The 13,649-nt window shown below is 38.6% G+C and overlaps 1 protein-coding gene across 4 annotated transcripts in view; it reads left to right on the top strand.

Moving 5' to 3' along the window:
• The window catches only part of SCUBE1 (signal peptide, CUB domain and EGF like domain containing 1), a 207,272-nt gene that overhangs the window by 114,704 nt on the left and 78,919 nt on the right, over positions 1-13,649 (top strand). For 2 of the 4 annotated variants that reach the window (XM_015291272.4, XM_015291268.4), the window contains exons 6-7: positions 72-188; positions 3,072-3,161. In XM_015291272.4, coding sequence (XP_015146758.1) covers positions 72-188; positions 3,072-3,161 — 207 coding nt within the window. The remainder of the gene's footprint in view (positions 1-71; positions 189-3,071; positions 3,162-13,649) is intronic. The other 2 variants (XM_015291284.3, XM_015291278.3) reach the window with 1 other exon arrangement.

Below are 13,649 nucleotides of genomic sequence, written 5' to 3'. Positions count from 1 at the left end.
CAAGACTAATTGGTTTCATTGTCATTTTATTTATGTATACATATATACACATTCATTTGGGGCTTAACTAGTAACCTGTAACTATGGGAATGGAGGCTGCCAGCACACCTGTGATGACACTGATACTGGTCCTGTGTGTGGTTGTCATCAGAAGTATGCCCTGCATTCAGATGGACGAACCTGCATTGGTAAGTACTTCTCTGCAGCACATTTTATTTCGTATTCCTCATAGAATACACGTGCACATATGTGTGTGTGTGTGTGTGTGTGCGTGCACGTGTGTATGTTTGTATCTCACAGGAATTCAGCACCATTGCCAAGAGAAGTGTGTAACAGCAGTTCCTAGGCACAGTGGCAAAGCTCGTGCTACACATAGAGAGGAGCATCTGTGCGTGTTGTGTTAAAACGTTTGTTAATGGAGTATCCCTTTGTTACTCTTCTGTAACTTGTTGTTCCTTTTCATTACTCTAATAATTTCTAAAATAAAAAGGTGTAGAACTTTCGTTATGAGTGAAAGTTCGGCACTTCTGTTCATTTTCATGAGTAAGACTTCCTTGCATAAGTAAGGTGAGGAAGATGGTCTTCTTTTCCTAAGCTGCTATTGGGAAAAAAAAATTGTTCACTGTGACGTGCTTTCATCCCTGTTGTATTTTTTTATTATTCTAAAATGTACAGTACTTGTAGTCAATACACTTTCACTACTATTATCGATAGGGAAAAGCTGTCTGAGAGGCAAAGCTTCTTGGGCGATGCTGTGCAAACATTTATGATGGTAAAATGGATTATTTGTGTAACACAGTTTCTTTTCACTCTCTGCATTTTTTAAATGAAAGGGGATAATTTTGCATAATGCAAGTTAGAATTTGAAAATTCTTACAGATCAAAACCTGAAATCCATAATAGATAAGCACTGTGATCTTGCTGACTTGTTTTTGTTTGTTTAATTTCAGTTCCTTAATGAACTCCTACTAATTTCCTGAGGTAAAAAAAATGGGCACGTGTTTTCTCTCCTTTGTCACTACTGAAAGACAAAGCACTTGATCTAAACCCCATGGAAATCTGTCAGTTATCCTTAATGTTCCCTTGGTCAGATCCATGGCGTGAAACTCAGGGGTTGCACGGAGCCTCACTCACTTCTGATGGGTTTGATTGCCCAAATTTTGTGACGGGACGAGAGCTGTATTGGCAGAGGTAGAGCTGAACAAGGTTCAGTGCTAGACTCTGTCGTGCTGTGTTATGCACAAGCGATGGCTCAGCTCACGGGATCTCTCAGCCAGTACTTTTTGATTAACACAGGGGGCTCAATCTTACAGGCCCTCTGTTTAAATAACCCTCCCTGAAGTCTGTGGCAGTTCCAGATGCAGAGAATTTGCAGGAATGAGGGCCTTAAGAGCAGCTTATATTGAATGGATAATTGATCTTCTGTTTCTTAGCATTCACTGATATCCTCAGATTGATGTTTTATATTGTCCAGCATGTAAAAATGGTTTCCAAAGCTGTGTACACTGCACCTGTTTTTCACTTTTTTTTTTTTTTTTCCCATTTTTGTAATGTGATACATACAACTCCATGTTACATTCCTTGGTCTTGTGATATAAGTCACATATTACTGCCTGTGCTGATTTTCTTCCCTCTAAGTAGTTCTTTCTCTTAGAATACTTTGTAATATTTATTTATTTATTTTACATTTTTATTCCTGCTTTCTGGTGATGGTTCCTGATTGCCTGTCTTGTCTGATAACTGACGTTCATTAATTATTTACAGAGTAAAATAAATAATAATAATAAAAAAAAAACTCAAACAAAAGCCTCTATTGCAGCCTGATCCCATCTAGAACTTGTTAAGAACAAAACAAAACAACTTCTTGTTACCACTCAACCATGTAGTGTTGCCACAAACAAAACCTGCCAGCCTCCTCCTCCTCCTCCTCACTTCAGTGATTCCAATGTTTGCTGTCTTCAGTGGTGTATATATTCCAGTCATCACTGCAAGAATGCAAACTTCTGCAATACCAGAGAAATACTTTTTGACCCTTTGTCTAACATATTTTGTCTTTGTTTAACTTATCCTTCTATTTTTTTATGTTTGCTGCATGTGAAAGTCCCCACCTGCACTTTGGTTTTTGTTTTTCTAATTACTTCTCTGTATAAATCATTTTATTTACCAATCTGCTGCTTCTCCACTGCTCTCCTGTATGATAAATCTTTATTTTTATTTCACTTACCGATCATTTCTTCCCACACTTGTGACTGTTTCTGTGTATTTCTAATGAAACATAACCAGACTAAATCCTCATTATGCCGTCTGAAACTCTTACATATAGGATATCAGAGACTACTTTGTTCAATGACCTTTGCTGACATCGTCTTGCTTACTGCATGCTCATAAAGTTACTAAACCCTGTTCTTGCAACATCTTTTCTAGCATTGAATGTTTAGCTAGTAGTGTTTCATAGACAAGCAGGCAACCAGCACTGCCCAAATTGATCTTTTTTGTGTTTGTTTGGTTTGTTGTTTGTTTATTTTTGTTGTTGTTTTTGTTCAATTTGCATGCTGTTGTTTGATTCCTCTCCATGATGTGTCAATGTGTATGAGACTATGTTGCACCCGTACCCATCCATCACCGGACTCTTCTTGCTCTCTCTGTCTATCTTGATCTTCTTCCTGCCAACTTCAGATCGTGATGTCACCTGTAGCCTGAATCACTTTATGGTGTGTCTTTAATAGTTTGTTAAACTAGCATTCTTGAGTTTTAATTTCCATCATTAACTCTTCTCTGGGGCACTCATGTCAGCTGTCTTTTCTCCAGTAGGAATCCGTCTTCATGTATCTGGTTAATTACTTTGTAGTTGGCCATTCTTTCTCCTCCGCTTTTTCTTTCTCCTTTCCCCAGTTTCCCATTAATTTTTTCCTGGGGTCTCAAAGGGAATTAACTCTCTAACGGGGATTTAGTGCTTTCATGCCTTGCTTCTTGGCTTTGGCTGTGCCATGCCAAGAAACTGTCTTAGGCAGTGGAAAATTGGGCTTGTGATTAACCAACTGCTCCATGTTTGTCCCTTACTTGTGTTTTAGAGAAGGATGAGGCTGCAATTGAGAGTTCTGAGTACAATGCCACGTCAGTAGCTGATGTGGACAAGCGGGTGAAACGGCGGCTACTTATGGGTAACACTTTTCTTCCACTTCCTTTGTTGTGCTCTCACTTTTGTCTGTATGTGTGTGGGGGGAGGTTCTCTTTTGGTCTCATTTGGTCTTTTTGGTTTTGGTTTGGTTTGTGTTTTTTGTTGTTTTTTTTTTTCTTTAGCTGGCTTTATCTGTGTGAAAAGGTCACCAATTTTTTTTTTTAAGTCCTCATCTGTTGTACAACTTCATTTCTTGTTTTTAAACTTTTTTTTCGTAACGCTGCAGCTTTAATGTTCAATTTCTCCTGCACAGAAAGAAGCTTTTGCCATTAACCTTACTTACCTTATGCGAGCTACTTCTTATATGTGAATTGTGTGTTTGTGTGTATGTGTTGCTCTAGGATTCCTAAAAAAAATCTCATGTGTTGCAGACTTGCCTTTTGACTTAAAAGTGGATGATGGTGATAATATAAAACAATGTTCTATTACGTATGTAGTGTTAAATGAACAACTGTATTTGACTACTTAGAATTTGCAGTGCTTTTGATTGAAATGTAAATATTATGACTGGAAATTGATTTATTTCCTTTGTGTAGCTATGTTAGTAACCACTGAAAGATCTTTCCCTCATGACTAGACCTTCTTTATGTTCATTCAAGACTGAAGCATGGCTTATTTCTCTGTGTTGTTGGAGCCTGAGAGTGAAGAGATGAGAAAGTGTATTGGACAATGTAGATAATTCTTTAGCTTCTCTCAGTTAACCCACTGCTCACCATTGTGCTGGTCTTCTTCATATTACATGCATGGCCTTTTGGGAATTGAAAGAGTAGAGTGGCTGCATTTCTGCCAGTTTCTTTTCATGTGACAGAGGGCACAGGATAGCATAGACTGTGGAATGATGCCAGCATTTTGGAGGCCTCCAAGTGGTTTGTTACTCTGTATTTTCAATTCTGATGCCTTAGACACCACATGTAATATTTCTGTTGGTTTTTAAGCATAGTGAGCATTGGTGAGGTGTACCGAATGATCCATATACAAGATAGGGGTTCTTCACCCACTGGAGAAATTAGGGGACAACAAAATTCTGCTCTGTTCCCTCCTGGTAGCTGATTCCTTTCTTAAAAGAATTAAGCCTATCACAGTCTGCCCTGCTAGCTCTTGGCAGGCTGAGCTCTGGCTGTAAACATTTACACCTACCCTGAAAAAGCACCTCTGGAAGACCAGAGCCCAGATTACTGGGCTCATATTTGCAGTAGGTGGCAATGCTTATACTGTTTTCATATCACTTTTATCTTGCCATCTATACTAAACCATCCACTTAGTCGTAGGTCAGCAGACAGTCACCATGCAGGAAAGGCGGAGTGTCCTAAGTCAGAAATGGTATTAGATGATAATACGGAGGTAAAATGTTTTCTCTCTTGTGAACACCTGGTCATATGTTCCTTTATTTTTTTAATATCTGTGATAGTTAATTAGCAGTTAATTCACAGGTCTAGCAAGTGAACAGTATCTATTTGCTGTTTAATGATGCACTGTTTAAATTGATTTAAGGTGACAAAAACTGTGTCTCATAGAAAGTCAGTAAAAAAAACAACATGGAAAAGACCAATATACCATTGGAAAATCCAGTCCTCAAGGTCTAAATAGTGAGATTACCCTGCCATTACCAGTATGTACAGTATGTTTTAGAGAAACTGAACAACACAGCACACTGCTTTGGTACCTCAACCTCTAATAGTAGTAATTATCCAGCGTGAAGGTATGTTCACGTTGCTTACAAGAGTTCAGGCAAACAGAAGTAAAAAATCATTATGAGCAACAAGATCCTAAGTTACACTGAGTCTGCAAGTTCCAAGTGGAGTCTAGAAGTAGGTTTTAGGGAGACAATTAAAAAAATCATTTTGCAAAATACACTGTCTAACTCTTTGGTACCTCTTGTATTAGCGGGTATCAGCAACAGCTTCCTGTTTCTGGACAGGCTGTGTTTTAACAACTGATTCCTTAGAAAAACATTAACTGGAGCTGCAAAGAAATTTAATTAGTAGATGTCAGCTGAGTGGGTGGCTTCCTGTTTAGGGATTTCTCTAATTGTTTATTTCTACCCTGTTTTCTGATTTTCAGAAAATCCAAAAATGGCTTTTTGTCTTACTACAGTTGTCTTACTGTCTTACTACAGTTCAGAAGTGTAGTGCCTTTCCATGAAATTCGATGTTTCTTCCAATGCTTTCTAAATATCCACTTTAGAAAGTATTTGAGGGCTCCTCAGGAAACTTTACCAGCTCTTGTAAATGGACTGTGATTTTTGACCCTGCTGTAGGCAGTCATGGGAGAGTAGGAAAAGTTGATGACTTTATGTAATTTTAGTAAACTGATGAAGGATGCTTTCAATTACAAGACCTGAGTTGATAACTTCTAGGCCCCTGTCATTTGCTGTATTATTAAAATGACTGTGATCTTCATAACAGTTACTCTCAGCCCAGGCTAAGAATAATCTTGCATGAGAATACTTTGGGAGAGTGGGAGTGCTGTCAGACATGAAAGCCTGTGCAGCTCCTTTTGCTACAGCAAAACTGACTGCTTCTGTATCTCATACTGACTTTTGGAAAGGTCTCTGTCCCAGTCACAGTGAGGTCCTGTGACTTGCGGCTAAATCTTAAATAGAGAAGAATAGATAAAATGCACTCTAAACAGTCCCTGTTGTTAGATGTATTTATTTTTTAGAACTCAGGAAGCAAACCAGAAACTGCAAGAAACTTTTCTTTAGAACCACCCAGTGATTCTAAGGAATTTTCATCCAATTTCTCTCATAACAATCAGAAATACGGTAGGCATCCAGATGTCCTTCATTTCCCCTGCTCATAGCAAATTAGTTGGGTTCGGGGTAGAGTGCTCTCATTAAAGAAATGTCACTGAATGACTTTTCTCTGATCAGTGAGTGTGGCACCATCTTGCTGTTCCTACAGCTTGTTTATATTTCTTGCACTTCCAATTCAGTTGCCATTTTAGAGGGAAAATAAGTGTGCCCTTAATTGTATTCCAGATAGACTTCTGATGTAGGCTGGACCAGTTGTGCACCATATTTCATTTTTCTCCCTTTTCTCTCTAGTATTCAAATGAGTCAAGTTAATTTGGTCTTGAACCCATGTAACTCCAGAACCTCTACAAAGGCTGCATTTCCTTCCCTCACCTTCAGTACACCTTTTCCATTCTTTTCAGAGGTCGCTGTTGCAAGATCCCTTTGTTTGGCAATAAAATAATCTTCTTTTGGTTCTGCGAGGTTATAGGATTGGTTCCTTCTTCTCTCAAGAAGGCAATTATACAAAGTTCCTTTTATTGTGTTGTAAAACAATGGTGCTCTGATCGCATTGATCCTGTCTTCAACTTAAGGAAGTGCAGTAATGCTGAATGTTTAAGGTCAGGATAATGTTATGAATGGCAATGATCGTGTTGCTACAGATGTCTTCAGATCATCCAAACGGTGCACTGAAATTTACTCCTTACAAGATGTGTTCATGTCATCATGTCAGGACATCTCAAGGTTTTGCCATTGGACACTGGTTTCTTGTGTCATTAGTAAGGCAGCCTGCCTCATATAGATAGGAGTGTAATTCTTGTCCCTTCCCTGGAAGATGGCTCCCAACATCCCTACAAACCATTTTACTGTCATCTGAAGTGCTTGTAAAGTGCTTTGGAGCTGTCCTGGACTTTGTATCTACTGGAGTTTACCTCTGCCTAGGTTGCTTCTGCAGTGTCATGTTGTAAATGAGCAGGAATAGAACTGTCAGCTCAGCGAGTTGAACCATACACTTCAGGAGTTCAAGGTACCTGAATTTTTTAGTGACAGTCTTTCAGAAGGAGGCCACTTGAAGCACCATTCCTGTTTCTACAGTTTCCCTACACAGAGGCTTGTTGAAACTGTGCAGCTCTTATCAGTCTTCTACGTTCCGTGCTTCTGAAAAATGAAGATCATCTGTCAGGAAGCTTACATAAGGCAGGAACTCAAGATGGCATGCACCTAACTTGTGAATGTCATGCTGATAATCATAGGAGGGAAGTGGACGGTCACTTACTTGAGACATGTTGTCTACATGCACGTTCATATGATAAGCCACCCTTCTTTCTCCTAGTCCAACTAGAAATTCTTGGGATTTCAGAGCTGAGAAGAACCAGTGTTATATGTTGGCCTAAAGTCTAAAAAATCTCAGATCTTAACTTACAAGGATGTATGCCTTGTATGAACATGCATGTGAGCAGCATAAAAACTTCTAAGTTTTCTAATATGCTATCTTCTTTTTATTTCTGCCTCTCTCTATGACACGTTGCAATTTTGAGGGTTATAGTCTTTTCTATGGAAGACTATAAACTTGGTACAACAGTAAGGAGCCATTACGTCTTTTGTTCTGTAGGAATCATATATTAACTGTTCTTATGGACTTTTTAGTTTGTTATGCTTACCTGACCCAAGCTGTTGCTTCCTGCCTGGCGTTTTGTTAGGAATGTCAGGATTTAATCTCTTCGAATCGCTGTTTTCTTGCCGGTGGAGACATACAACTCTACCCTGACTACAGGGAAGTAGAATCAACAAAGTTAACTGGGATTACTAGAGTCTCATTGTTAAAGTGATTTTCTCCTGCCAGATAAAAAATATCATCATATGTGCATGGAAACCTTCACTGGTCATTCTTTCAGTCATCCAAAGTCCTCTCCTCTGATGGTTCACTGTGAATAATTTCTTCAAAGTCTTGAATTACTTGATGAGTATGACACACAATACTTGTGTGATTCATATGGAAGTCCACCGTTTTCTGGATTTCAAGATTCTGTGAAAGAGCCAAATTTAGCTCCTGTCTGGCTCAGGAAGGAATATTGCAGAACTTCAGAACTTGTTGAAGCCACCCTAAAAACATCTTTCATATGATACAAGTTTTCTGTCAAAAGTCTTTCTTTTTTCTTAAAATCAAGTTTTGTGTGAAAACTATGGTTTTTATATTGCTTTAGCCTGGAATGATCTTCAGAGATAGGAAGATAAAGTGCATGCAGTTCTGCTTAGAACATTTGTTTGGACTGTAAGAAATTGATACTGAAGACCCTTTCATGGTGATTTACCACTCGTGTTCAAAGGATGCAATTGGGCTGTAAAGTGGAGTTGCTCTATTTTTGGAGCCATTATTAATAACTGATAGCTTGATAAGGGCACAGTGTTCTTCCATTTCAGTAAACACGGGATAATAGGAAATGAGTATGGGGTTTCAAACATGCTGTGTAACACACCAAATACCAAGCTATCAGAATAAACTGTTATGAACTCTGGTTTTCCATTAGGAAATTTCTGAAAATCTTAGATTGTTTTGATCCAGTGGAAAATAATGAGTTTTATAGTCTTGATTCTTTATTTTTGATCCTCTTTCAGAATAATAGTTTCCAGATGATTCTATTCTGTATCGGAAGAGCAGGAAGAAGGGCAAACAACTGTTTATTTTCAAGTGTTCTTTCAAAGCAATTAACTTCTGACTTAGTTACAGCCTACCAAGCATTACTTTAAGACAGGAACACCTTTTCAGGATGTACTTCAGTTCCTAGCTTTGTTGTATTGCCTCCCAAGGGTCTTTCAAATTACTTAAAATATGTCTTTATTTCTCTGAGTGTCATTTATCTGTTTTAGAAATGCTTACCATCAGAGAGCTTTTGTCAGAAAGCCAAATGTGCTGCTCTGTATGCATCCCAACCTTATGCTTTAATCAATAAAGCATTTAAAACATATTATTGACAGGCATATTGCCAGGAAGATACCTAACTCAGTTACTAACAGTGAAACCAAGACCCCGCTTTAACTCTTTCTGTCAGTTCTGTGTTGCTGTATGAAATCACAGAAAATAGGGGAAGGAATCCCTGAGGTTATTCATGCATTCTCTTTCTCCCAAGGTCAGATCCTTTCATCCTGAGCTTTCGTCACTTTTATTCACTGAGTTTGTGAATGGTGTGCTCGTTCCTGTAAAAATCCTTTTTTTTTTTTTTCCCTCATTTCTTTGCTGATGATAAAGTCTCAGACCTTATCCAGAATTCCTTCCAATACCTTCCATTGTTTTGCTTTTCCATTTTAAATGAAAGGATTTGCCCAAGGTCAAGACATAATGCCCTCTATCAGTGTTCAGAGTATTTCAGTTTTTCTTAAACGCAGCTTCTCTATTTAGAAAAGACAGCACAAACAAAATTAATAGTGCTGTTTTTAAGTGGCCAGAATGGACCCATCCAGTGTTTATAAAATACCTGATGCGATCTGTCAAGTGACAGTCCTTAAATTTGTGCTGTTCTCCTGAAGATGAATAGAAGTTTTCTGAAATGAGAACTGCAGGATTTGTGATTCACTGCGAGATTCACCTAGTCATTTCTTCACACATTCAGAATGTGGTAGTGCAGAATTCTCATCCTATTTTCATGCAAATAAAATTCTACCAATCATGAAATTGCAAGGAAATGAGGAGACAAGCATAACGGACTGAAGAATTCCACATCCTGCAAGTTACCCTTTCTGTCTCACCTTTTTCATTCCCTGAATATGAAGCTCTTTGAGTTTCTACTTCTTTCTGTTCACAGCTATTTGTTTCTTTCATTATGCTCTTCTGAATGCTTTTTCTCTACCCTTTCAGCATCACAGAGCATAATTTGCATGAGAATAACATAGTTCTGATTTAACTGAAAATTCAGTCATTTCAAGTGGTATGTTTAAGTTTCTCCTTGTGCTTGTTGTTCTTTGGGTCCCTCCTCCTATCCTGATCTCATATCATATACCGCACATACTACCACTTGCAATAAAATTCTTTTTATGGAGGGCAGCACATATCCTCTATTCATTTCCTTCTTAGCCCAACCATGTATACCCTTGTATTAAAAGCAAGCTCAACTGTATAGTCAACAGCACATTTTCCTCCAAAACTGCCTTTCCTAAGTTAAGCCTTATTGTCTTCCAAGTTTCAGATTTAAAGAATTTGTTTACTGTTGGTTGGAATTTGAGTGGGATTTTGAGTGTTTTTTTTTTTTTTTAATCTAGTTGGATAGTCTTTGTTAGGCATGGCTGTGCGGTTCACCTGCATATACCACTGATACCATTACTCATAAAGCTGATTCCATAAGATTCCTCTATGTAACATAAATGTTAAGTGGAAGAGTGGGCTAAACAGAAATCCAGTATATATGTGGAATTGACATAGACACGTATTTGGTAGAGATTATGCTGTGATATCAACATGGAGTGAAAAGATAAGAGCACAGGTTACCTCTTAGCCAGGCTTTTTTCGGTGTGAAAGGAGGTAACACATTTTAGCATATAGTTAAGGGCTCATTTGATTTCACGTACTTTTTTGTTTTCAATTGAATGAATTTAGTGTTCTTGAAAGTGAGAGAGCCAGTTCCACTCAGCTGAGTGATCAGGCCTTCTCAAAGTAAAAAATCTGAAGTATGTATTTTTTTCCTTCTTAAAACCTCACCCAATTCCTGGCCTTTGAGATTTTGCTTTAAAAATAAACTCATTTAAAATGTAAGACAGTACTAACTGACATCCTGAGTTCTCTGTCTAGAACCGGTTCTGCAATTTCATTTCTGCCGAGACATACTACAAAATCTATTGGGAATCAGTGCAGGACATAAACCAAATGAGATAAGGATGCCAATTTGTACATTAACTACCTATCTGATGAACATTAATGGGCATTTTTAAGCTTTTCAGTATTCATTCTTACTAATTGCCAGACGTCTGGCTTTCTTCGAAAGGTATCTTTCATCTTTCCTCACTTGTTCAGAAATACAAGTTCTCCAATCTTGTACACGTTGCCTGGGGAATCAGTTTGTGTTTCACTACGGATTAAATGAGAACAAATCAACTCATATTTATGTGCTTTAGGATAGATAAGGATGTTATCACAGGGGCAGTTTACAACAGCTTTAGTTAGGGTGCTGCTGGGGAACAAATTGCCAGTAGGTTAACCCTGTTTGTCTTTCTACTAGGCAATATTAGTTCACAGACATCTCATTAAGAAAAATCTACTCAAGGTAGTCCACATACTACTTCCTGGACAGGGTAAAACAGAGAGTACCTAAATCTACCAACCTGCTTGTAGTCTTTAGCTTTCAGTCACATTGAGATTGACTTGTTTATGTGTCTGAACCCTGAATTTAAGACAGTAATTCTGAGTATTAAGATACTGTGTTCAAGTCTTGTGCAATATTCAGTTCAAGTGTAGTGGTAGATACAGTTATGTTCTGAATATTATTACTCACTTATTCTGAGTATTATTACTCTGGGCAAGTAGCCTAGACAAAGCTGGGTAACCTACTTGAAGTTTGGAGTTCCAGACTGCTCCATGTGAATTGCTCTTTGGCTGACATAAACAATGACTCAAAATAATATCCTGTAATGTGGTACACATTTTGGGAGCATAGCCTGAGCAGTCTATTTCTGCTGACTCAGTGAGCTTTAGGCTACTGCAAGCAAATTCCAAATGAAGGGCGATGAACTGCTTTGCCTTGCACTATGGTCAGTGTTATCATTTTGCCAGTCTTAGGAACTAGGTAGGGAATATATGTCTCTTTGTGCCCTCCTTTCAGCTGTAGTTACTGCTTATCATTTCAGCCTCAACAGTTTACAGAAATCTGGTGAACTTAGAAAAAAATTTTTGTTTTGAAGGACTGCTCTTTCTCCTTATCCCTTATCTGTCTTAAAGTCAGACATTACCCAGATTTATGTTTTCAGACATTAAACACCTCAGTGGTCTTTCAGATTTGAGAATCAGCACAAACCCATCTCTCCAAGTGGGGAGCAATTACCTTTAAACTAGTTACTAATTACTAACTAGTGAGAAAAGAGGGTATGTTCTTGTGGTGCCTTAACCAGCAGGCAGCTCAGCACTACACAGGTATTTACAGGCTCCCCCACACTGGGATGGTGAAGAGCATCAGAAATAGGTCTAAGTGCAAGAACTCATGGGTTGAGATAAGGACAGATAGGGCTTTTTAGATCCTGCTGACTGCGAGCTGCCATTCTGGGTAACTGAAAAGATCAGAGAACCACTTCTCTGTCCAAAGAAACACCTCATTGCGAGAAGTTTGCGCTTCTTTTCATGCCTTGTGGAAAACGGGCTCTTTGGGAAAGAGCTGCATATTGATGAGAAAAAGGGAACTGACACTGATAGGTAGCACAGTGTTTTTACCCTTTTAATACGCTGTGGGTATAACATACAATTAAGTTCATCCTCTGCCATGCAGAAATCCACGCAGCATTTCTCTGTCATGTCTTGTTCTTGATACTGTATAGATGTGCACTGGACTACACTGAAGTGTTCTACACGGGTTGTTCTGAAAGTAATGTCTCCTATTTTATTATGTTGGCCAACAACATGAGAGCTGGATGTTGGTGGTGTGGCAGTAGAGGTTGAAGCTTCCAACCAACTTCCATTACATTTTGTTGCCATGCGATCGATGGCAGCGGAGGGTCAGCATGACAAAATAGTGTCTGGCATGGAAGTGCAGTATGAAGCAAAGGTGTGTCACTGAATTCCTCCAGCAGAATAAATGGAACCCATTGACATACATTGATACTTGCTGAACGTTGGTAGGGATGACGGCAACAGTGGGTTACCTGTGCTGGTGCAGATGTTTACGAGCACAGAATGCGTGCTCTTATGTATTTTTGGCGAAGATGCGCAGCTAAAAGTGGTGACTATATTGAAAAATAGATTTTTTTTGTAGCAGAGAATTTGCTCTATCGAATAGTGTTATTTGTGTCTGCTAGTGTTTTTTGTATCTGTTGTCGTTTCCATGGAAATAAATACAAGGCATTATTTTTGGGGCGACCTTCATACATTGCCTGGTGTCTTGGTAGCCTGCACAATGCACACTGTCTACAAAATAGCACTTCTGCTTTTCGGCAGTAAAAGGAAACACCCAAGTTCTATTCAACATCTTTTTCTGAGAGTTCTTTGTGACTGCCATCTGGCTCAGCCTTCTTGTGGGAGGAGCAGAATTACAGCATAGTTCTGTCTGAAATTTGAGTTCATCAGTTACCTTCTTACTTGCCCACCACTTATGTGCCACCCAAAGTTTTAGGTCTTAAAAAAATGGAACAAAGACGTTGTTACTTGTCCACTTCATTCCTTTTAGCCATTTACAGCATCTTTGGTTTTTTAAACCTGTTTGTCTTCTAAGAGAATCGTTTGAAAGTTGTATGTTAAGCAATTTTTTCTTCACACTGAACAACATGCCAACTGCTTTGGCAGGTTGACTGAGTTTTGCATATATGTGCAGGTGTGTACCCACATTCCAGAGCTTATAGGATTAGTTGTTTATGTAGAATATAATTAGAGCCAACTCAAAACGATGGACTGTGTTTAGGACAAAACGGACGCATCTTCATCTGCTGTATGAAGCATTCTTGTATGAATCCTGTTGCATATTGTACTAATCTAAAGCACTCGCAGAGTGGATGAAAAAGAAGAAATTCTATTTTTTTTTCTGCAAAGTGTTACATTTGAGGAGGAAT

This window comes from Gallus gallus, chromosome 1 (genome assembly GCF_016699485.2).
Source record: "Gallus gallus isolate bGalGal1 chromosome 1, bGalGal1.mat.broiler.GRCg7b, whole genome shotgun sequence".
Lineage (NCBI taxonomy): Eukaryota > Metazoa > Chordata > Aves > Galliformes > Phasianidae > Gallus > Gallus gallus.
This window is presented reverse-complemented; position numbering and strand designations above follow the sequence as displayed.